This window comes from Trematomus bernacchii, unplaced genomic scaffold, assembly GCF_902827165.1.
Source record: "Trematomus bernacchii unplaced genomic scaffold, fTreBer1.1, whole genome shotgun sequence".
Lineage (NCBI taxonomy): Eukaryota > Metazoa > Chordata > Actinopteri > Perciformes > Nototheniidae > Trematomus > Trematomus bernacchii.
In genome coordinates this window covers 15,244-39,318 of record NW_022988079.1, presented here as the reverse complement: position 1 = coordinate 39,318, position 24,075 = coordinate 15,244, and the positions used below count along the sequence as shown (strand labels likewise).

Here is a 24,075-nt window from a genome sequence, read left to right as displayed (position 1 = left end):
GTGTTTCCTGACGGACACACACGCACGGAGTGTTTCCTGACGGACACACGCTCGGAGTGTTTCCTGACGGACACACTCGGAGTGTTTCCTGACGGACACACGCACGGAGTGTTTTCCCTTCCTTCCTGACGGACACACGCTCTGAGTGTTTCCTGACGGACACACACGCTCGGAGTGTTTCCTGACGGACACACGCTCGGAGTGTTTCCTGACGGACACACGCTCGGAGTGTTTCCTGACGGACACACGCTCGGAGTGTTTCCTGACGGACACACGCTTCGGAGGACACACGCTGAGTGTTCCTGACGGACACACGCTCTGAGTGTTTCCTGACGGACACACGCACGGAGTGTTTCCTGACGGACACACGCTCTGAGTGTTTCCTGACGGACACACGCACGGAGTGTTTCCTGACGGACACACACGCTCTGAGTGTTTCCTGACGGCCACACGCGGAGTGTTTCCTGACGGACACACACGCTCTGAGTGTTTTCTGACGGACACACTCGGAGTGTTTCCTGACGGACACACGCGGAGTGTTTCCTGACGGACACACACGCTCTGAGTGTTTCCTGACGGACACACACGCACGGAGTGTTTCCTGACGGACACACGCTCTGAGTGTTTCCTGACGGACACACGCTCGGAGTGTTTCCTGACGGACACACGCACGGAGTGTTTCCTGACGGACACACACGCTCGGAGTGTTTCCTGACGGACACACGCTCGGAGTGTTTCCTGACGGACACACACGCACGGAGTGTTTCCTGACGGACACACGCTCTGAGTGTTTCCTGACGGACACACGCTCTGAGTGTTTCCTGACGGACACACGCTCGGAGTGTTTCCTGACGGACACACACGCACGGAGTGTTTCCTGACGGACACACACGCTCTGAGTGTTTCCTGACGGACACACACGCTCTGGGTGTTTCCTGACGGACACACACGCACGGAGTGTTTCCTGACGGACACACACGCACGGAGTGTTTCCTGACGGACACACGCTCTGAGTGTTTCCTGACGGACACACGCACGGAGTGTTTCCTGACGGACACACACGCTCGGAGTGTTTCCTGACGGACACACTCGGAGTGTTTCCTGACGGACACACACGCACGGAGTGTTTCCTGGAACGGGTACGACACACGCTCGGAGTGTTCCTGACGGACACACACGCTCGGAGTGTTTCCTGACGGACACACACGCACGGAGTGTTCCCTGACCGACACACACGGAGTGTTCCCTGACGGGCACACACAGCGTGTTTCCTGACGGACACACACGCACGGAGTGTTCCCTGACCGACACACACGGAGTGTTTCCTGACGGGCACACACAGCGTGTTTCCTGACGGACACACACACGTTGGTCGGTCAGGTAGAGAGCAGGTGAAGTCAGGACCGATGCAGACTCTCAGCTGGAGGGCTTGATAAGCCACTCCCCCTCCACACTCGTTGGTTTGGAACACACCTTAATGTGGAGGACCCTCTGCGCGAACAGAGGGGAAGTGTGTAGGGGTAGGGTGTAGGGGGCGGTTTGGAACTGGGCCTTCCTGTCTGTCAAAGGGGTGAGAGCAGTAGGATCTGGTATATAACCAGGCTCAGAGATCAGAGCCCTGCCGTGTCTGGTCTGGTTCACTAATGGCGCGTTTCCACTACAGCGCGGAGCACGGTTTAAGAGGGCTGTGACGTCAGCGGCCCGTCTTTGGTTGCGTTTCCACTTGGCCTAGTACCGGCCGGCGGGTCCTAATTCACAGTTTTTCTGGCCTCATAAAATCGTGGGTCTAGGGCCAGAGACAACGAGGCTGAGTCGGGCTGAGTATGCTAAACTAGAGAGAGCATCGCTGGCAAGGGGGCTACAACTACAACAAGATGGACATATTTGACCGTGATTTAATTGTAATACACGTTTCTAAATGATGCCGAAGTAACAACATACTGATACCGGTTAGTAAAAACCATGAATTAATGCTTTGTCAAGTCTGCAGACAGGCGGCAGGAGAAACACCTTTTAAAATGCGTGTTTTCTAAATGGAGATTGGCTAAGCTAACGCAGTATATGCTCCGACCGTCCACACTCACAACAACGGCCTATACAGACATAAATAAAGCAGCGACTGTATTCACCATGACACAGGCAGTCTGTGGTTTGTACTTGTTTAACTTTTGTCTAGTTTCTGAACAGATATGAGGAGCTGTGAGCTCTGAGTGCTAACAGCTAACGGCTGTGTTGTTTTTCTGGGGTTCTCATTGAAGATGACGTCACGGCTCCGCCTACACTGCGTTACTATAGTTACTACCCCAGTTCCTAAACTGTAATGGAAATGCGCCATAAAGTGAGCCAGTCCTAACGAGGCCCAGCCATACCGAGCGGGGCCGAGCGAGGCCGTGTAGTGGAAACGCGCCATAAGAGATTCCTGAGGGGGGGCTGAAGGGGATCTGGAGGAGAGATCTGGAGCAGTATTAAGAGAGCAGAGAGAGACCTTCAGCGGCCAGGAGTGTTCTCTAAAGAAGAGATGTGGTGAAGCTCTCAAAGACATCGTGAGACTCCTGGAGCGATTGGGATCTCATGGAGCCGGGAACATGAAAACAAACACAGAACAGGAAGTGCTGGGGTGTTAGGGGCGGGCCTTACCTCAAAGGGGTTCTTTCTGTATGACGGACACTCTGGAGAGTGCAGGTAGCCCACAGACTGCTGACACCACCACACCCCCAGCTGTCCATCCAACGGGAGGCAGCCAAACCCCTCACAGCGCGGGACAGAACTGGACCCTCTCGGGACCTCCTGCTGTTCAGAGCTGGAGTCCTCCTGAATCTCTGAAACACAACTGGACTCTCTCTGGACCTCGGAGTTAGAGTTAGACCCTCTCTGGACCTCTGAGGTGGAGCTGGACTCTCTCTGGACCTCTGAGGTGGAGCTGGACTCTCTCTGGACCTCTGAGGTGGAGCAGGACTCTATCTTGTCCTCTGAGGTAGAGTTAGACCCTGTCTGGTCCTCCTGCTGTTTTGCGCTGGAGTCCTGAATCTCTGAAACACAACTGGACCCTCCCTGGACCTCTGAGGTAGAACAGGAATCTCTCTGGACTTCTGAGGTAGAACAGGACTCTCTCTGGACCTCTGAGGTAGATCCAGACTCCCTCTGGACCTCTGAGGTAGATCCAGACTCCCTCTGGACCTCTGAGGTAGAGTCAGACTCCCTCTGGACCTCTGAGGTAGAGTCAGACTCCCTCTGGACCTCTGAGGTAGAGTCAGACTCCCTCTGGACCTCTGAGGTAGAGTCAGACTCCCTCTGGACCTCTGAGGTAGAGTCAGACTCCCTCTGGACCTCCTGCTGTTCTGAGCTGGACTCCTGAATCTCTGAAACACAACTGGACTCTCTCTGGACCTCTGAGGTGGAGTTAGACCCTCTGTGGACCTCTGAGGTGGAGCAGGACTCTCTCTGGACCTCTGAGGTGGAGCTGGACCCTCTCTGGACCTGCAGGATGGAGCTCAGCAGACTCTCTCCCTGGACCTGGGGAACAGAAGTCCACAGAACCAGATCACTCCTGACTCACAGTCCTGTTACTGTGTCCCCTTTGCACCACAACAGCAATCAGGGCCAGTTTAGACCGGCCTCAACCAGAACCGCTTCAACAGGTTCAGCTACTTGAATATATTCTATAAAGACTGATGCACCACACACGACTGAACCAACACTGAGCAGATCCAGGTTCTGTCAGATAGACCCCCTGCTGTCAGGGAAGACCCCAGAGAATAAAGGACAGAACTGAGCATTGATCTGCGGTTCTTCAGAACAGACACATTATTCCTGTGGTTCTGAGGGTTCTCCAGGACTGCAGGACTACTAGGGTTGGTCTAAAGATTAAAGTCCAGACTGCTCAAGAGTGTCAGAGACTCTATGCAGGACTAGACATTATAAATGGCCCGCTGGCCCGGAAGCAATATTTAGACCCCCCGGGCCAGCATAACGTACTTTCCACTTGCCCGCTCGGGCCATTACAAATATTGCTTTAACCTGTTAAGCACCAAGCCTGTTTTTCATGTTTCAGGCTCGAAAATGACATGCCCAAAACAAATGACTACAACTTAACTTCTAAAAGGGTTATATGAATAATTTATTTTATGAAAGCAAGGTTACATCTGTGAGTTGGGTGTAGAAAAGTCAGAATCAATATAAATGTTTTTTATTTTAAAGAAAATTCAGATTTTACATAGTAAAAAACTGTAAATTATAGTGTCCGTCCAAATATTATTTTGTACAGATAGTGAAAACTACCCTTGGATGATGGGTTAGTAGACTAAAGCTTTAGGAGTCCAAAGTACAACATATAATAAGTACCCTGTATCAAGATTGATGCAAAACAAGTGACATTTGACCTTTTTAGAGAGGTTTAGCCAAAACCACTCCACCTCTGAGGTGATTTGGGTGAAAATGTTTTTTTTCCCATATCTCTGGCCCCCCTTGGTCGATTTTGATGGTTGACACCTCTTTCTGACCGTTAGAGCCAATAGAATCGAAGGGGGAGTCTCCCACACACACACGTTGTGAAGAGAAGAGGTGAGGGCTGCGCGCATGTAATTTTGCAGCAGAGTGGACCTATCTCTAGCTCTGACATTTGGAAACTAAAAAGCAGTTTTATTGCTTATGGATTATCAGAAATCATTTCAAAGAGGACACAGACACATTGGATTAACCTATGGATTAACTGCAGCATCGTTTATCGTTTTAATGCCATTGAAGACCAGTTTTGACCAAGGTAAGCCATGTTAGCGTTTCTAGCTACCTAGCTCCACATGTTCTGATGTACGCTTTCGTTTATAGCGTCGCAAATGTTTATCACTGAGTGTTGAGGAGGGCACCCCCAGATTCAGTGTCTCCAGCTGATGCTAATCGAGTGGTTGGCTGTGCATCTAGGATAAGTAATAAGGGAGTTATTGTGAGTTTAAGTGCAGTTTTAGGTTACATTTTTTCGCTCGTGGCTAATTCAGAGGCTGAGTGTTAGCATTGTGTTTTTTTTTTTATTTGTTTTTTTTTAAAAGATCAGTTAGCTGAGTTTCTTCCCGTTACATGGATATAAAACATTCATAGTTTATTAAATATTAAGATTCCTTAGACGTTGTTTCCTGCAAATGACGCGTGTATCCGCCCGGTACCGGGGGGGGCGGTGCGTAACAGGTTAAAAAAAACAAATAAACAGTAAGACATAAAATCACATGGTCCTGTGGTGTTGGTATTTTGACAAGCAATTTTGTAAAATTGTTTTGTTTATTAACGCTACAACATAGCGTTTCGTGAAGCGGTTGTCGTTGTTGGGTGAAAAGCAAACAGCTGTTTGCTGCGGAGTGTAGCGCAGCGCGAGCAGGCTCCCGTGCACTACAGACTTTCGCACCACCTAACCATTCGCCAAAATGTTTTTAATACCAGCGGTAACCGGCCAAGCGCCGGGCAAAAAACAACCTTCAAATAAAAGAAAGTCACCAGAGGAGTTAAAGGAGAGTGACAGGGAGTAGGAGAAGAAGAGGGAGAGGAAGTTTCAGCCAGCTTGATGGATGGAGTTGGCTTCAATATGATGATATAAACAAGGTCTTTTGTCGGCTCTGTACATCAACGCCGACCTATGACAAGTAAGTGAAGAGTAGAACAAATATAAAGGTATTGGCTTCAGGGAAATGTCCCAGCAGGAGAATGAAGGTTATAATCTAATCTATTGCATAGCCATTACATGTCTAACTCCTGATAATGACAGGAAGGCAGAAAGCGCATTATACAAATAATAATACTCATAGCAGAAATGTCACTCTCCTTTTTTTCTTTAACAATGACAACAATATAATAATTTGAATAACGGAGCGTCCACACAGCAGCGTTAAAAAAATCTTGGAGGTGGGCGTATCTGAAGCTTGAGGATTTTTTGCGAGCAAGGCACGAACAACCAATCACATGAATCTCCCGCCCGCGACATTCGAAGCAAAAAAGCCCGAAGTAAACTGGATATAAACTCCCCAAACAGGCGAAGACCTACCACTGTCTCTGCCACCTCCCTCCATGCCTGGCTCCTCCGGTTTATATCCCGGTAGGTCTGGTCATAAAGCACCGGGTGATTCCCTACCGCTAATTTCTCCTCCATGTTTTGGAATATGAGGAAATGACCTGCGGTATGTCTCTCCCAGCATACACGCCGTTTGATTGGCTAGAGCTTGAACTGTCAGATTTGCGTACACAGGATTTGATTGGCTGACGCTTCCACCTCAGCCTCAAAAGTTGAACATTGTTCAACTTTGAATCCTCAAAATCCTGAAAATCTCCGCTCGCCTGCCCACAATGCAGTTCGGCGAAAAGTGAGGGAAAGTGACGTCACCCCATTCAAAGTGAATGGGCAGAAGCGTTTCAAGATTTATTTAACGCTGCTGTGGAGACGGGCCGTAAACCAATTGAGGAAAATGAGGAAGAACTGATGAATCAAATGTTGTAGTACAAGTAGTAATGTAGTTACAATTGTGGGGCCAGTGATTTGCCGGCGGGCGTGTCTGAAACTCGACCAACAACCAATCACATTAATCTCCCGCCCCGGACACACAAGCACGCGGTTTGATTGGCTAGAGCTTGTACTGGCATATGATTCGATTGGCTAGTACAAGCTACGCTTTACTCCCACAATGCAGTTCGGCGAAGCGTGACGTCACCCCATTCAAAGTGAATGGGCAGAAGCGTTGAAGCTTCAACGCACGCCGCCGTGTGTAAGCTGCGTTAATGTCTACCCCTGCTCTATGGATCAGCTGACCATGACAACAGACTGACATCATGTCTGACCCCACACGTCCTGAACAGAGAACTATTACTAGAATTATTACAATCAGATCAGAGGTACAGGGTCTCAGGGTTTAATAAAGTCAGACCTGACCCCCCCTCAGTGCTGCAGTCAACCCTCACATTAAATACAGAGTTTAATCTGAGGTCTGTGTACCTCAGAGCTGCTGCTGGACTGTTGACTGTCAGGGTCTACGCTCCTCTCCTCCCAGCTGGGATTGGTCCCTCTGCTCGGACAGACCGACACCTGAAGCACAAACACACAAACACACTCACACAACATAACACACAGTCACACAACCTAACACACAGTCACACAACCTAACACACAGTCACACAACCTAACACACAGTCACACAACCTAACACACAGTCACACAACCTAACACACAGTCACACACCTGACACACAGTCACACAACCTGACACACAGTCACACACATAACACACAGTCACACAACCTAACACAGTCACACAACCTAACACACAGTCACACAACCTGACACACAGTCACACAACCTGACACAGTCACACAACATGACACACAGTCACACAACCTAACACACAGTCACACAACCTGACACACAGTCACACAACCTAACACAGTCACACAACATAACACACAGTCACACAACATAACACACAGTCACACAACCTGACACACAGTCACACAACCTAACACACAGACACACAACATAACACACAGTCACACAACATAACACACAGTCACACAACCTAACACACAGTCACACAACCTGACACACAGTCACACAACCTAACACACAGTCACACAACCTAACATACAGTCACACACCATGACACAGTCACACAACCTGACACACAGTCACACAACCTAACACACAGTCACACAACCTAACACACAGTCACACAACCTAACACACAGTCACACAACCTGACACACAGTCACACAACCTAACACACAGTCACACAACCTAACACACAGTCACACAACCTAACACACAGTCACACAACCTAACACACAGTCACACAACCTAACACACAGTCACACAACCTAACACACAGTCACACAACATGACACGCAGTCACACAACCTAACACAGTCACACAACCTAACACAGTCACACAACCTAACACACAGTCACACAACATGACACACAGTCACACAACCTAACACAGTCACACAACCTAACACAGTCACACAACCTAACACAGTCACACAACCTAACACACAGTCACACAACCTGACACACAGTCACACAACATGACACACAGTCACACAACCTAACACAGTCACACAACCTAACACACAGTCACACAACCTAACACACAGTCACACAACATGACACACAGTCACACAACCTAACACACAGTCACACAACCTAACACACAGTCACACAACCTAACACACAGTCACACAACATGACACACAGTCACACAACCTAACACAGTCACACAACCTAACACAGTCACACAACCTAACACACAGTCACACAACCTGACACACAGTCACACAACCTGACACAGTCACACAACATGACACACAGTCACACAACATGACACACAGTCACACAACCTAACATACAGTCACACAACCTGACACACAGTCACACAACCTGACACACAGTCACACAACATGACACACAGTCACACAACCTAACACACAGTCACACAACCTAACACAGTCACACAACCTAACACACAGTCACACAACCTAACACAGTCACACAACCTGACACACAGTCACACAACCTAACATACAGTCACACAACCTGACACACAGTAACACAACCTGACACAACCTAACACACAGTCACACAACCTAACACACAGTCACACAACCTGACACACAGTCACACAACCTAACACACAGTCACACAACATGACACATAGTCACACAACCTAACACACAGTCACACAACATGACGCACAGTCACACAACCTAACACACAGTCACACAACCTAACACACAGTCACACACCATGACACATAGTCACACAACATGACACACAGTCACACAACCTAACACAGTCACACAACCTAACACAGTCACACAACCTAACACAGTCACACAACCTAACACACAGTCACACAACCTAACACACAGTCACACAACATGACACACAGTCACACAACCTAACACAGTCACACAACCTAACACAGTCACACAACCTAACACAGTCACACAACCTAACACACAGTCACACAACCTGACACACAGTCACACAACCTAACACACAGTCACACAACCTGACACACAGTCACACAACCTGACACAGTCACACAACATGACACACAGTCACACAACATGACACACAGTCACACAACCTAACATACAGTCACACAACCTAACACACAGTCACACAACATAACACACAGTCACACAACCTAACACACAGTCACACAACCTAACACACAGTCACACAACCTAACACACAGTCACACAACATGACACACAGTCACACAACCTAACACAGTCACACAACCTAACACACAGTCACACAACCTGACACACAGTCACACAACCTGACACAGTCACACAACATGACACACAGTCACACAACATGACACACAGTCACACAACCTAACATACAGTCACACAACCTGACACACAGTCACACAACCTGACACACAGTCACACAACATGACACACAGTCACACAACCTAACACACAGTCACACAACCTAACACACAGTCACACAACCTAACACAGTCACACAACCTAACACAGTCACACAACCTGACACACAGTCACACAACCTAACATACAGTCACACAACCTGACACACAGTAACACAACCTGACACAACCTAACACACAGTCACACAACCTAACACACAGTCACACAACCTGACACACAGTCACACAACCTGACAAACAGTCACACAACCTAACACACAGTCACACAACATGACACATAGTCACACAACCTAACACACAGTCACACAACATGACACACAGTCACACACCATAACAGTCACACAACCTGACACACAGTCACACAACCTAACACACAGTCACACACCATGACACAGTCACACAACCTGACACACAGTCACACAACCTAACACACAGTCACACAACCTAACACACAGTCACACAACCTAACACACAGTCACACAACCTAACACACAGTCACACAACCTAACACACAGTCACACAACATGACACACAGTCACACAACCTAACACAGTCACACAACCTAACACACAGTCACACAACCTGACACACAGTCACACAACCTGACACAGTCACACAACATGACACACAGTCACACAACATGACACACAGTCACACAACCTAACATACAGTCACACAACCTGACACACAGTCACACAACCTGACACACAGTCACACAACATGACACACAGTCACACAACCTAACACACAGTCACACAACCTAACACACAGTCACACAACCTAACACAGTCACACAACCTAACACAGTCACACAACCTGACACACAGTCACACAACCTAACATACAGTCACACAACCTGACACACAGTAACACAACCTGACACAACCTAACACACAGTCACACAACCTAACACACAGTCACACAACCTGACACACAGTCACACAACCTGACACACAGTCACACAACCTAACACACAGTCACACAACATGACACATAGTCACACAACCTAACACACAGTCACACAACATGACACACAGTCACACACCATAACAGTCACACAACCTGACACACAGTCACACAACCTAACACACAGTCACACACCATGACACAGTCACACAACCTGACACACAGTCACACAACCTAACACACAGTCACACAACCTAACACACAGTCACACAACCTAACACACAGTCACACAACCTAACACACAGTCACACAACCTAACACACAGTCACACAACCTAACACAGTCACACACCTAACACAGTCACACAACCTAACACAGTCACACAACCTAACACACAGTCACACAACCTGACACACAGTCACACAACCTGACACAGTCACACAGTCACACAACATGACACACAGTCACACAACCTAACATACAGTCACACAACCTGACACACAGTAACACAACCTGACACACAGTCACACAACCTGACACACAGTCACACAACATGACACACAGTCACACAACCTAACACACAGTCACACAACCTAACACAGTCACACAACCTGACACACAGTCACACAACCTAACATACAGTCACACAACCTGACACACAGTAACACAACCTGACACAACCTAACACACAGTCACACAACCTAACACACAGTCACACAACCTGACACACAGTCACACAACCTGACACACAGTCACACAACCTAACACACAGTCACACAACCTGACACATAGTCACACAACCTAACACACAGTCACACAACATGACACACAGTCACACAGTCACACACCATAACACAGTCACACAACCTAACACACAGTCACACAACCTAACACACAGTCACACAACATGACACACAGTCACACAACCTAACACAGTCACACAACCTAACACAGTCACACAACCTAACACAGTCACACAACCTAACACACAGTCACACAACCTGACACACAGTCACACAACCTGACACAGTCACACAACATGACACACAGTCACACAACATGACACACAGTCACACAACCTAACATACAGTCACACAACCTGACACACAGTCACACAACATGACACACAGTCACACAACCTAACACACAGTCACACAACCTAACACACAGTCACACAACCTAACACACAGTCACACAACCTAACACAGTCACACAACCTGACACACAGTCACACAACCTAACATACAGTCACACAACCTGACACACAGTAACACAACCTGACACAACCTAACACACAGTCACACAACCTAACACACAGTCACACAACCTGACACACAGTCACACAACCTGACACAGTCACACAGTCACACAACATGACACACAGTCACACAACCTAACATACAGTCACACAACCTGACACACAGTAACACAACCTGACACACAGTCACACAACCTGACACACAGTCACACAACATGACACACAGTCACACAACCTAACACACAGTCACACAACCTAACACAGTCACACAACCTGACACACAGTCACACAACCTAACATACAGTCACACAACCTGACACACAGTAACACAACCTGACACAACCTAACACACAGTCACACAACCTAACACACAGTCACACAACCTGACACACAGTCACACAACCTGACACACAGTCACACAACCTAACACACAGTCACACAACCTGACACATAGTCACACAACCTAACACACAGTCACACAACATGACACACAGTCACACAGTCACACACCATAACACAGTCACACAACCTGACACACAGTCACACAACCTAACACACAGTCACACACCATAACACAGTCACACAACCTAACACACAGTCACACAACCTAACACAGTCACACAACCTGACACAGTCACACAAAATGACACACAGTCACACAACATGACACACAGTCACACAACCTAACATACAGTCACACAACCTGACACACAGTCACACAACCTGACACACAGTCACACAACCTAACATACAGTCACACAACCTGACACACAGTCACACAACCTGACACACAGTCACACAACCTAACATACAGTCACACAACCTGACACACAGTCACACAACCTGACACAGTCACACAACCTGACACAGTCACACAACCTAACACACAGTCACACAACCTGACACACAGTCACACAACATGACACACAGTCACACAACATGACACACAGTCACACACCATAACACACAGTCACACAACCTAACACACAGTCACACAACCTGACACACAGTCACACAACATGACACACAGTCACACAACATAACACACAGTCACACAACATGACACACAGTCACACAACATGACACACAACCTGACACACAGTCACACAACATGACACACAGTCACACAACATGACACACAGTCACACAACATAACACACAGTCACACAACCTAACACACAGTCACACAACCTAACACACAGCAGGGGGGGGGGGGCAGCACCTGTACCCTCACAGAGCCTCACCTGATCCGGACCCTTCCTGCTGATCTTCAGGGGGGTCGGGGTCTGAGGAGCAGACATCCACAGCGCTCTGATCCGCTCTCTGGTCTCTGCCGGGGTCCTGAACACAAATCAGCTGATCAGAGACTGGTCTGAACATCTCAAATGTAGATTTATGAAAAGAAACCTTTGATATGTCTTCAGATTAAACCGGAAACAAGGAAAGACTCTGAGATAAACGTGGTGCAGTTTCAGGAAAGGAATCCTGACAGAGTGACAAAGATATATGTTTGTGTCGAGGCTCCTCCTCTCTCCACACCAACAGGTAGTGAGCTCACCTGCAGCCACAGTGATCCACCAGGTGACCCCTGCCCTCTGAGACTTCACTCTGAACTGTGTGTGTGTGTGTCCTGTAAATGAGCGACTGTGTGTGTGAGTGTGTGAGATCCTCAGAGACGCACCGGCTGCTGCAGGTCAGAGAGCCCTCCTGCTGGGAGGGGCTGCTGGGGTGTTTGCGGGCGCAGACGGGGGTCGAGGTGAGAACCGGACGCTGTGACTTCAGATCCTCCACACCACACAGGCTGAAGAGCTGAGGACACACACACACCAGCAGGCTGAAGAGCTGAGGACACACACACACACACACACACACACACACACACACACACACACACACACACACACACACACACACACACACACACACACACACACACACACACACACACACACACACACACACACACACACACACACACACACACACACACACACACACACACACACACATCAGAGTCTCAGCTCCTCACCTCAGAGGGGGAGAAGCTCAGAGCCCCCCCCATGCTGCCTCTGCTCCAGGAGGAGGCGTCCATGAAGCAGGCTGCGTCCTGGCTGCTGCTGCCCAGCTGCTCCCTGAGCCCCAACACCTGCACACACAGGGGGGGGGGGGTTAGGTCAGCTGACTGGGTTTGACTCAGGTGAGATGTTGTGTGTGTCCTTCACATCAGTGTGTGTCTGTTTGTAGGAGGACAGGTTCCATACTCTCACACTAAATCAGTTTCATTGACAGTATTCTAGGGTAGTCTTTGACTAAGAGCAGAATAAAACGCCCAGACTTTTAGACGTAATGTCATCAAAACTAACAAAGTCATCTGGCGCTAAGATCTAAAGGAACAGCTGACAGCTTTAACTGATATCTTCCTCTCGTTTAGCTCTCTCTGCTTCCCTCTGTGCCGTGACCAGGTAGGAAGAAGACACTGCTGATAACACTGTGTGGGTGGGTCTGTGTGTGTGTGTGGGGTCTGTGTGTGTGTGTGTGTGGGTGGGTCTGTGTGTGTGTGGGTCTGTGTGTGTGGGGGTCTGTGTGTGTGTGTGGGTGTGTGTGTGTGGGTATGTGGTGTAGTATGTGTGTGTGTGGGTATGTGTGTGTGTGTGTGTGTGGGTATGTGTGTGTGTGGGTATGTGTGTGTGTGTGGTATGTGTGTGGTGTGTGTGTGGGTATGTGTGTGTGTGTGTGGGTATGTGTGGTGTGTGTGTGTGTGTGTGTGTGTGTGGGTCTGTGTGTGTGGGGTGTGTGTCTGTATGTGTGTGTGTGTGTGGGTATGTGTGTGTGTGTGTGTGGGTATGTGTGTGTGTGGGTATGTGTGTGTGTGTGTGGGTATGTGTGTGTGTGGGTATGTGTGTGTGTGTGGGTATGTGTGTGTGTGGGTATGTGTGTGTGTGTGGGTAGTGTGTGTGTGTGTGGGTATGTGTGTGTGTGTGGGTATGTGTGTGTGTGTGGGTATGTGGGTGTGTGGGGGTGGTGTGGGGGGTGTGTGGTGTATGTGTGTGTGTGTGTGGGTCTGTGTGTGTGTGTGTGTGGGTCTGTGTGTGTGGGTGTGTGTGGGTCTGTGTGTGGGGGTCTGTGTGTGTGTGGGTCTGTGTGTGTGTGTGGGTCTGTGTGTGTGTGGGTGTGGGTGTGTGTGTGTGTGTGTGTGTGTGTGTGTGTGGGTCTGTGTGTGTGGGGGTCTGTGTGTGTGGGGGTCTGTGTGTGTGTGTGTGTCTGTCTGTGTGTGTGTGGGTCTGTGTGTGTGTGTGTGTCTGTCTGTGTGTGTGTGGGTCTGTGTGTGTGTGTCTGTGTGTGTGTGGGTCTGTGTGTGTGTGGGTCTGTGTGTGTGTGTGGGTCTGTGTGTGTGTGGGTCTGTGTGTGTGTGTGTGGGTCTGTGTGTGTGTGTGTGGGTCTGTGTGTGTGTGTGGGTCTGTGTGTGTGTGTGGGTCTGTGTGTGTGTGTGGGTCTGTGTGTGTGGGTCTGTGTGTGTGTGGGTCTGTGTGTGTGTGTGGGGTCTGTGTGTGTGTGTGTGTGGGTGGGGTCTGTGTGTGTGTGTGGGTCTGTGTGTGTGGGTCTGTGTGTGTGTGGGTCTGTGTCCTGGTTGGTTTCTTACGTAGCTGCGGCTCAGGTCCATGACTGACTGGTGTCCGTCCTCTCGGTACAGCCCGCTCAGCGAGGAGCTCACTTCCTGTCCACAGCTCCACGTCTCCACACTCTGCATCAGGGGAGACCAGGTGAGATCAGGGGAGACCAGGTGAGATCAGGTGAGATCAGGTGAGATCAGGGGAGAACAGGGGAGAACAGGGGAGAACAGGTGAGACCAGGTGAGATCAGGTGAGATCAGGTGAGAACAGGTGAGACCAGGTGAGACCAGGGGAGACCAGGTGAGACCAGGTGAGATCAGGTGAGAACAGGTGAGACCAGGTGAGAACAGGGGAGACCAGGTGAGACCAGGTGAGACCAGGTGAGACCAGGTGAGACCAGGTGAGATCAGGTGAGACCAGGGGAGACCAGGGGAGACCAGGGGAGACCAGGGGAGAACAGGGGAGACCAGGTGAGATCAGGTGAGAACAGGTGAGACCAGGTGAGACCAGGGGAGACCAGGTGAGAACAGGGGAGACCAGGTGAGACAGTGAGTATATATTATATATATATCTTCAACATGAGAGAAAACATTAAAGATGACTCCAGCTGTGTGAAAGCACATCTTATTTATATTTAGAGATGTTCTAATAGATCTGAATCTCTGACGTCTCTAAAAAACTAGTTTTTATTAAATCCACTTTGAACGTTTCCACACTGGAGATGGCTGGAGGTTAGAAAGTGAAATCACTCTGAACGTGTTCGAGCCAAAGCGGGAGCAGTTCATCCAAATGGAAGTGGATTTGTTCAGCTTTCTCACCGGGTCGGTTCACCTGACAGCAAAAGGCTTTATTGATTGGAAATCAAATGTAAAGGTGAAGCTGCCATCAGGTGAGCTGTGACCGTCCTCAGATCACTTTGAGCTGTTTCTGAATGAGCTGTTTCTGAACATTCATTTCCTCTCAGTTTTTTGTGGGTCTTTGATATTGTAAAAACAGCGGTTTCAGTGTGATATTAGTGTGATGTACCGCCTCCATCAGCTCCACGGGCGCCGTCAGCTCGCACATGCTCAGTGAGGAGGAGTAACCTGAGGAGGAGGCGGGGGGGTCGCCAGAGCACAGGCTCTGATCCGACTCGTCCTTCACGGTGGAGACGCTGTCCGCCTGCAGAGACACATCATCGTTGGAGTCATCCAGAGATGTTAAAGTACACACATCCTGTACAGTATGTACAGTACAGATACTCGTGTTTAAAAATACTCTGGTGAAAGTAGAAGTACTGACTAAACTTCTTTCCTCAAGTCAAAGTAAAGAGGCTTTGAAATGTACTTCAGTAAAAAGTACCCATAACTAGCAGCTGTTTTAAAGAGTACCTGACCTCCCTTTATATTAATAGAACAATAATGTCATTGTTAGCTAATGAATGTTTCCATGCTGAACAACGGCAACATGACAACGTTTTCATTGGTCCCTCTTCTTTAGAGAAGACCAGGAAATGATGGATACACGGATCGTGTTCAAATCAATAGGCACGCAATGACTCTAAAGAATAATGATCACGCCACCAAATACACATTCAAACTAAAGGAACCAGCCTGTTTGGGAAATGAGAGAAGTAGAAAGTACAGGTATTTGTGTTCAAAGTGTAAGAAGTAGAAAGTACAGGTATTTGTGTTCAACATGTAAGAAGTAGAAAGTACAGGTATTTGTGTTCAACATGTAAGAAGTAGAAAGTACAGGTATTTGTGTTCAACATGTAAGAAGTAGAAAGTACAGGTATTTGTGTTCAACATGTAAGAAGTAGAAAGTACAGGTATTTGTGTTCAACATGTGAGAAGTAGAAAGTACAGGTATTTGTGTTCAACATGTGAGAAGTAGAAAGTACAGGTATTTGGGTTCAACATGTAAGAAGTAGAAAGTACAGGTATTTGAGTTCAACATGTAAGAAGTAGAAAGTACAGGTATTTGTGTTCAACATGTAAGAAGTAGAAAGTACAGGTATTTGGGTTCAACATGTAAGAAGTAGAAAGTACAGGTATTTGTGTTCAACATGTAAGAAGTAGAAAGTTCAGGTATTTGTGTTCAACATGTAAGAAGTAGAAAGTACAGGTATTTGGGTTCAAAATGTAAGAAGTCGAAGTAAAAAGTCGTCAGAAAAATAAGTAGTGGAGTAAAGTACTGATACCAGAAACATGTACTTAAGTACAAAGTATTTGTACTCCACTACTTCCCAGCTCTGATGTCTACACTGCAGAGGGTGCGTGTGTGCGCGCGTGTGTGTGTGTGTGTGTGTGTGTGTGTGTGTGTGTGTGTGTGCGTGTGTGTGTGTGTGTGTGCGTGTGTGTGTGTGACCTTGCGTGTGTGTGTGTGTGTGTGTGTGTGTGTGTGTGTGTGTGTGTGTGTGCGTGTGTGTGTGTGTGACCTTGCTGGGGATGCTGGCAGTGCGGGGGGGCCTGGAGGAGGAGTGGAGGAGCAGCACCTGCAGGTAGCCCTCCTTCTCCACCTTCCTCTTCAGAGTGGAGTTCCAGTGGTTCTTGATGGAGTTATCGGTCCTGGGATTTAGAACACACTCTCAGTTCCACCCTAACAACACGTAATTCTGCAACGCCACTGTTGTTTACATAACGCCACTGTTGTTTACAGAACGCCACTGTTGTTTACAGAACGCCACTGTTGTTTACAGAACATAACGCCACTGTTGTTTACAGAACATAACGCCACTGTTGTTTACATAACGCCACTGTTGTTTACAGAACATAACGCCACTGTTGTTTACAGAACATAACGCCACTGTTGTTTACATAACGCCACTGTTGTTTACAGAACATAACGCCACTGTTGTTTACAGAACATAACGCCACTGTTGTTTACATAACGCCACTGTTGTTTACAGAACATAACGCCACTGTTGTTTACAGAACATAACGCCACTGTTGTTTACAGAACATAACGCCACTGTTGTTTACATAACGCCACTGTACTTTTGTTTACAGAACATAACGCCACTGTTGTTTACAGAACATAACGCCACTGTTGTTTACATAACGCCACTGTTGTTTACATAACGCCACTGTTGTTTACAGAACATAACGCCACTGTTGTTTACATAACGCCACTGTTGTTTACAGAACATAACGCACTGTTGTTTACAGAACATAACGCCACTGTTGTTTACAGAACATAACGCCACTGTTGTTTACATAACGCCACTGTTGTTTACAGAACATAACGCCACTGTTGTTTACAGAACATAACGCCACTGTTGTTTACAGAACATAACGCCACTGTTGTTTACATAACGCCACTGTTGTTTACATAACGCCACTGTTGTTTACAGAACATAACGCCACTGTTGTTTACATAACGCCACTGTTGTTTACAGAACATAACGCCACTGTTGTTTACAGAACGCCACTGTTGTTTACAGAACATAACGCCACTGTTGTTTACAGAACGCCACTGTTGTTTACATAACGCCACTGTTGTTTACATAACGCCACTGTTGTTTACATAACACCACTGTTGTTTACATAACGCCACTGTTGTTTACAGAACATAACGCCACTGTTGTTTACATAACGCCACTGTTGTTTACATAACGCCACTGTTGTTTACATAACGCCACTGTTGTTTACATAACACCACTGTTGTTTACATAACGACACTGTTGTTTACATAACGCCACTGTTGTTTACATAACGCCACTGTTGTTTACAGAACATAACGCCACTGTTGTTTACATAACGCCACTGTTGTTTACAGAACATAACGCCACTGTTGTTTACAGAACGCCACTGTTGTTTACATAACGCCACTGTTGTTTACAGAACGCCACTGTTGTTTACAGAACATAACGCCACTGTTGTTTACAGAACATAACGCCACTGTTGTTTACAGAACATAACGCCACTGTTGTTTACAGAACATAACGCCACTGTTGTTTACAGAACATAACGCCACTGTTGTTTACAGAACGCCACTGTTGTTTACATAACGCCACTGTTGTTTACATAACGCCACTGTTGTTTACAGACGCCACTGTTGTTTACAGAACATAACGCCACTGTTGTTTACAGAACATAACGCCACTGTTGTTTACAGAACGCCACTGTTGTTTACAGAACATAACGCCACTGTTGTTTACAGAACATAACGCCACTGTTGTTTACATAACGCCACTGTTGTTTACAGAACATAACGCCACTGTTGTTTACATAACGCCACTGTTGTTTACAGAACATAACGCCACTGTTGTTTACAGAACATAACGCCACTGTTGTTTACATAACGCCACTGTTGTTTACATAACATAACGCCACTGTTGTTTACAGAACGCCACTGTTGTTTACATAACATAACGCCACTGTTGTTTACATAACGCCACTGTTGTTTACAGAACATAACGCCACTGTTGTTTACATAACGCCACTGTTGTTTACAGAACATAACGCCACTGTTGTTTACAGAACATAACGCCACTGTTGTTTACAGAACATAACGCCACTGTTGTTTACATAACGCCACTATTGTTTACAGAACATAACGCCACTGTTGTTTACAGAACATAACGCCACTGTTGTTTACAGAACATAACGCCACTGTTGTTTACATAACGCCACTGTTGTTTACATAACGCCACTGTTGTTTACATAACGCCACTGTTGTTTACAGAACATAACGCCACTGTTGTTTACAGAACATAACGCCACTGTTGTTTACAGAACATAACGCCACTGTTGTTTACAGAACATAACGCCACTGTTGTTTACATAACGCCACTGTTGTTTACATAACGCCACTGTTGTTTACAGAACATAACGCCACTGTTGTTTACATAACGCCACTGTTGTTTACAGAACATAACGCCACTGTTGTTTACATAACGCCACTGTTGTTTACAGAACATAACGCCACTGTTGTTTACAGAACGCCACTGTTGTTTACATAACCAACGTTTACAGAACGCCACTGTTGTTTACAGAACATAACGCCACTGTTGTTTACAGAACATAACGCCACTGTTGTTTACAGAACATAACGCCACTGTTGTTTACATAACGCCACTGTTGTTTACAGAACATAACGCCACTGTTGTTTACATAACGCCACTGTTGTTTACAGAACATAACGCCACTGTTGTTTACATAACGCCACTGTTGTTTACAGAACATAACGCCACTGTTGTTTACATAACGCCACTGTTGTTTACAGAACATAACGCCACTGTTGTTTACAGAACGCCACTGTTGTTTACAGAACATAACGCCACTGTTGTTTACAGAACATAACGCCACTGTTGTTTACAGAACATAACGCCACTGTTGTTTACAGAACATAACGCCACTGTTGTTTACATAACGCCACTGTTGTTTACAGAACATAACGCCACTGTTGTTTACATAACGCCACTGTTGTTTACAGAACATAACGCCACTGTTGTTTACATAACGCCACTGTTGTTTACAGAACATAACGCCACTGTTGTTTACATAACGCCACTGTTGTTTACAGAACATAACGCCACTGTTGTTTACATAACGCCACTGTTGTTTACAGAACATAACGCCACTGTTGTTTACAGAACGCCACTGTTGTCTTCAAAGCAGTGGCATTTAAAGGGTTGAACTGAATAGTATTGGATGTCTGTTGGTTATGAGTGAAAGTATGAAATAATATGAATAAATATTTCATCCTGATTTGAAGCGAGGCCTCAGAGTAACATGCTAACATTAGCACGACTGTAGCTTCTGTGACTGTTTCTACCTGCCGGGCATGAGCTTGGACATGTCGGACCAGCGGTTTCCCAGCATGCTGTGCGCCTGGCAGATGATGCGGTCCTCCTGCAGCGTCCAGCCGCTCTTCTTCACCGCAGGGTTCAGGTGGTTGTGCCAGCGCTCGCGGCACTGCTTCCCGTTGCGGCTCAGCAGGTGCTTGGCGATGAGCGACCAGCGCTTCACGCCGTAATTCTGCACCAGATCGATGACCTGCACAGGAAGTGACATCACATGCTCACAGGTAAACAGAGTGTGGAGCTTTACCTGGCGCAGGGTTGTGTCCCACGTCACTCTTCTGAGGAACAGTCCTGCTCTGAGATCATCAGGGCGGCGCTGTGAGAGATTTCCCCAACACTCGTCTGACTCCATATTGCAGGCGTCATCAGAGAGTCTGTGTTTCTAGTTGTTTGGTTCAATACCAATATGTATATATAATATATATCATGTAGAGTATGCAGCTGTTAATACAGCTGCCTCGCTCTGTGTGCAGAGAGCAGGGAGCCAACTGTTCTCTGAGTGCAGTGACATTTAATATGAAGGGAATTAAAGCAGAATATTTTGTGAGATAAAAAATGTTGTGAACGTTGGAAATCTGAACATCTTCCAATTTCAAAAAGTCAGCTGTTCTGCGGTGATGTTTTAAAAACACAGAGCATGTTCAGAGCTGAGCAGGTGTGACTTTTTTTAAACTAAACATTCAGCAGTACCTAGCCGGCCCACTGGATGGCACTGTGAGACAGAGGACCTCTGCACTGTGTGTAATGTGTGTAACGTGTGTATCACTGAGTGTTTACCCTCTCGTCCTCCGTCTGAGTCCACGGCCCTTTCACCAGCTCAGGATTCTTTATCTTTTGCCACTGCCGCTGACACTCCCCCTCTGACCTCTGACACACACACACACACACACAGACGGTACTTCAGCAGCTGGATTATCTCTGAGTGTGTGTGTGTGTGTGTGTGTGTATCTGCTCTTCTCACTTTAAGATGCAGGGACACTGAAGGCCAGCTGTTGGATCCAAACTCTTTCACCACTCTGTGCAGCTTCTCCTCCTGAGGAGGAAGATCACCATCATCATCATCAGACTGATATGTCAGCTATTCAGTGATGGTAATATCCTGACCCTGTATGTGTGTGAGGAACGAGGCGCTGCACCCACCTCGTCTTTTGTCCATGAAGGCTTCTGTACTGTCCCTCTGGAGAACCGTCCTTTCCTTCTCTTTGTGCTGAGACAGCGGTTAGATGATAGATAAAGTTTAATATTATAATTAACAACTAAACTCTGCCTCTGACACTGATACTTTATACAGGTGTGTGTGTGTGTGTGTGTGTGTGTGCTCTCACCAGGCCCTGCGGCTTCTGCTGCTCATCACTGCTGCTGAGGACAAACACACATCACTGTAACGGTGTGTAATGACATTAACACATTTTTATTTTCTACACCTCAGAGACTTAACAATAGTGAACAAGTTGCAGTCCTTCTGTCTGCAGTGTAATAACTAATCACTGAACGTAATATGAAATACACTGCTGTATAACATCAAGGTCATGTTGGCAGTTAGCTCCCATCCCAATATGAAATGTGTGTAAACATGAAAACAAAGTGGTCCTCTCTCCTTCAGACTTTAGGAGAGAGGACCTCTGAGTCCTCCTCCAGCAGAGTATCTAACTCTGTGTCTGCACATTTCTCCTATTAGCATTAGAATTACAGAATGCCTCATTAGCATATTTAACACAACATGTCAGTAAACTTGTAATGTAAAAAGTAATAGTGTTAATGTCAGAAATGGGGTTCATGGTGATATCTGTTCTTTTTCTATGAACATTTCTAATTTCATTGATTTTGTTAAACCTTTTTTGGTCTAATTATTACGACTTTTACCTCCAAATGTATTTCCTCTCCTCTCTCCAGAAACCTCACACACACCAGAGTATTGTGATACACACACCATTCACACACATGCAGGGAATGAGTTTATGGCAGGGTGTTCTGATGTATGGACTGATTCAGAGAGAAAGCCCTGACTGTAACATGAGGACAACATGGAACAAGAACCTGGCTTTATCACATATAATAATATAAATACATGCAAATGAGGACATACCTAGGACATATTTTGAGATGTTTCAATTTTAGAATAGCTTATTTATACTCTTTTAATTGCTACTGATGTGCAATGCCTTGTCTTTTATGCTGCTGCAACACAAAACAAATCCCAATTTCAGATCAATAAAGTACACTTTATCTTATCTTATACTGTCTCTTTAGTATAGTTTAACTTTTAACATTTAGCATGTCCTGCTGCGTCCAGTTCTCTGTAAACAGACAGGGTGGCTCCTGGTAGTTCATCTCACCTTCACCTGTAGTGTCTCCCGTTAAAAACCGTCTGTAGTTCCAACTGACCGCCGTTTGTAGTTCCAACTGACCGTTTGTAGTTCCAACTGACCGTTTGTAGTTCCAACTGACCGTTTGTAGTTTCCAACTGACAGCTGCTCTATCTAGCTGTAGCAGAATCTAGCCTAGCCTGTAAAAAGTGATTATAAAACAAGTGTGCAGTTCCAACTGACCGTTTGTAGTTCCAACTGACTGTTTGTAGTTCCAACTGACCGCCGTTTGTAGTTCCAACTGACCGTTTGTAGTTCAAAGTAACTGTTTGTAGTTCCAACTGACAGTAGCTCTATTATAGCAGAATCGGAAAACAGACATGATAAAATAAGTTTGAAGATCCAACTGACAATTTTTAGATCCAACTGACCGTGTGTAGCTCAAACTGACCGTTTGTATTTCAAACGGACCTATAGTAGCTCCAACTGACCGTTTTTAGATCTAACTGACGGTTTGTAGTTCAAAGTGATAGTTGCGCTATGTAGCTGTAGCATAAGCTAGCCGCCGTTAGCCGGTAAAAAGTGACAGAAGTAGTTCTAGAAGTGAGATAGGAGGGTCAAACCGTGACTGTGTCCAGGGGAAGGTGTTCTCTGAGCCCAGGTGTGTGTCCGGCTGTCTGTCCGCAGGTCTTCCGCAGGTTTAACGGGGAGAAACGGGGAGCAACGGGGAGAAACGGGAGATTTGATCAGTTACCGGCGACCGTTGGCTCAGCTCGTGC

General features: G+C 46.7%; 1 protein-coding gene across 1 annotated transcript; it reads right to left on the bottom strand.

The window, feature by feature from the left end:
• Window positions 1-1,416: 1,416 nt before the first annotated feature.
• Window positions 1,417-23,377, bottom strand: LOC117474857 (myb-related protein B-like). The gene is made up of 16 exons (XM_034120874.1): window positions 23,327-23,377; window positions 22,316-22,346; window positions 22,131-22,197; window positions 21,951-22,023; window positions 21,768-21,862; window positions 20,963-21,183; window positions 17,622-17,751; window positions 16,229-16,363; window positions 15,232-15,333; window positions 13,621-13,737; window positions 13,273-13,400; window positions 12,836-12,932; window positions 6,968-7,057; window positions 3,467-3,513; window positions 2,638-2,767; window positions 1,417-1,491 (listed from the first exon to the last, which is right to left on the bottom strand). Exons 2-16 carry the CDS (start codon window positions 22,339-22,341, stop codon window positions 1,417-1,419), a joined length of 1,533 nt encoding a protein of 510 aa, XP_033976765.1. The 5' UTR covers window positions 22,342-22,346; window positions 23,327-23,377.
• Between the last annotated feature and the right edge of the window lie 698 nt (window positions 23,378-24,075).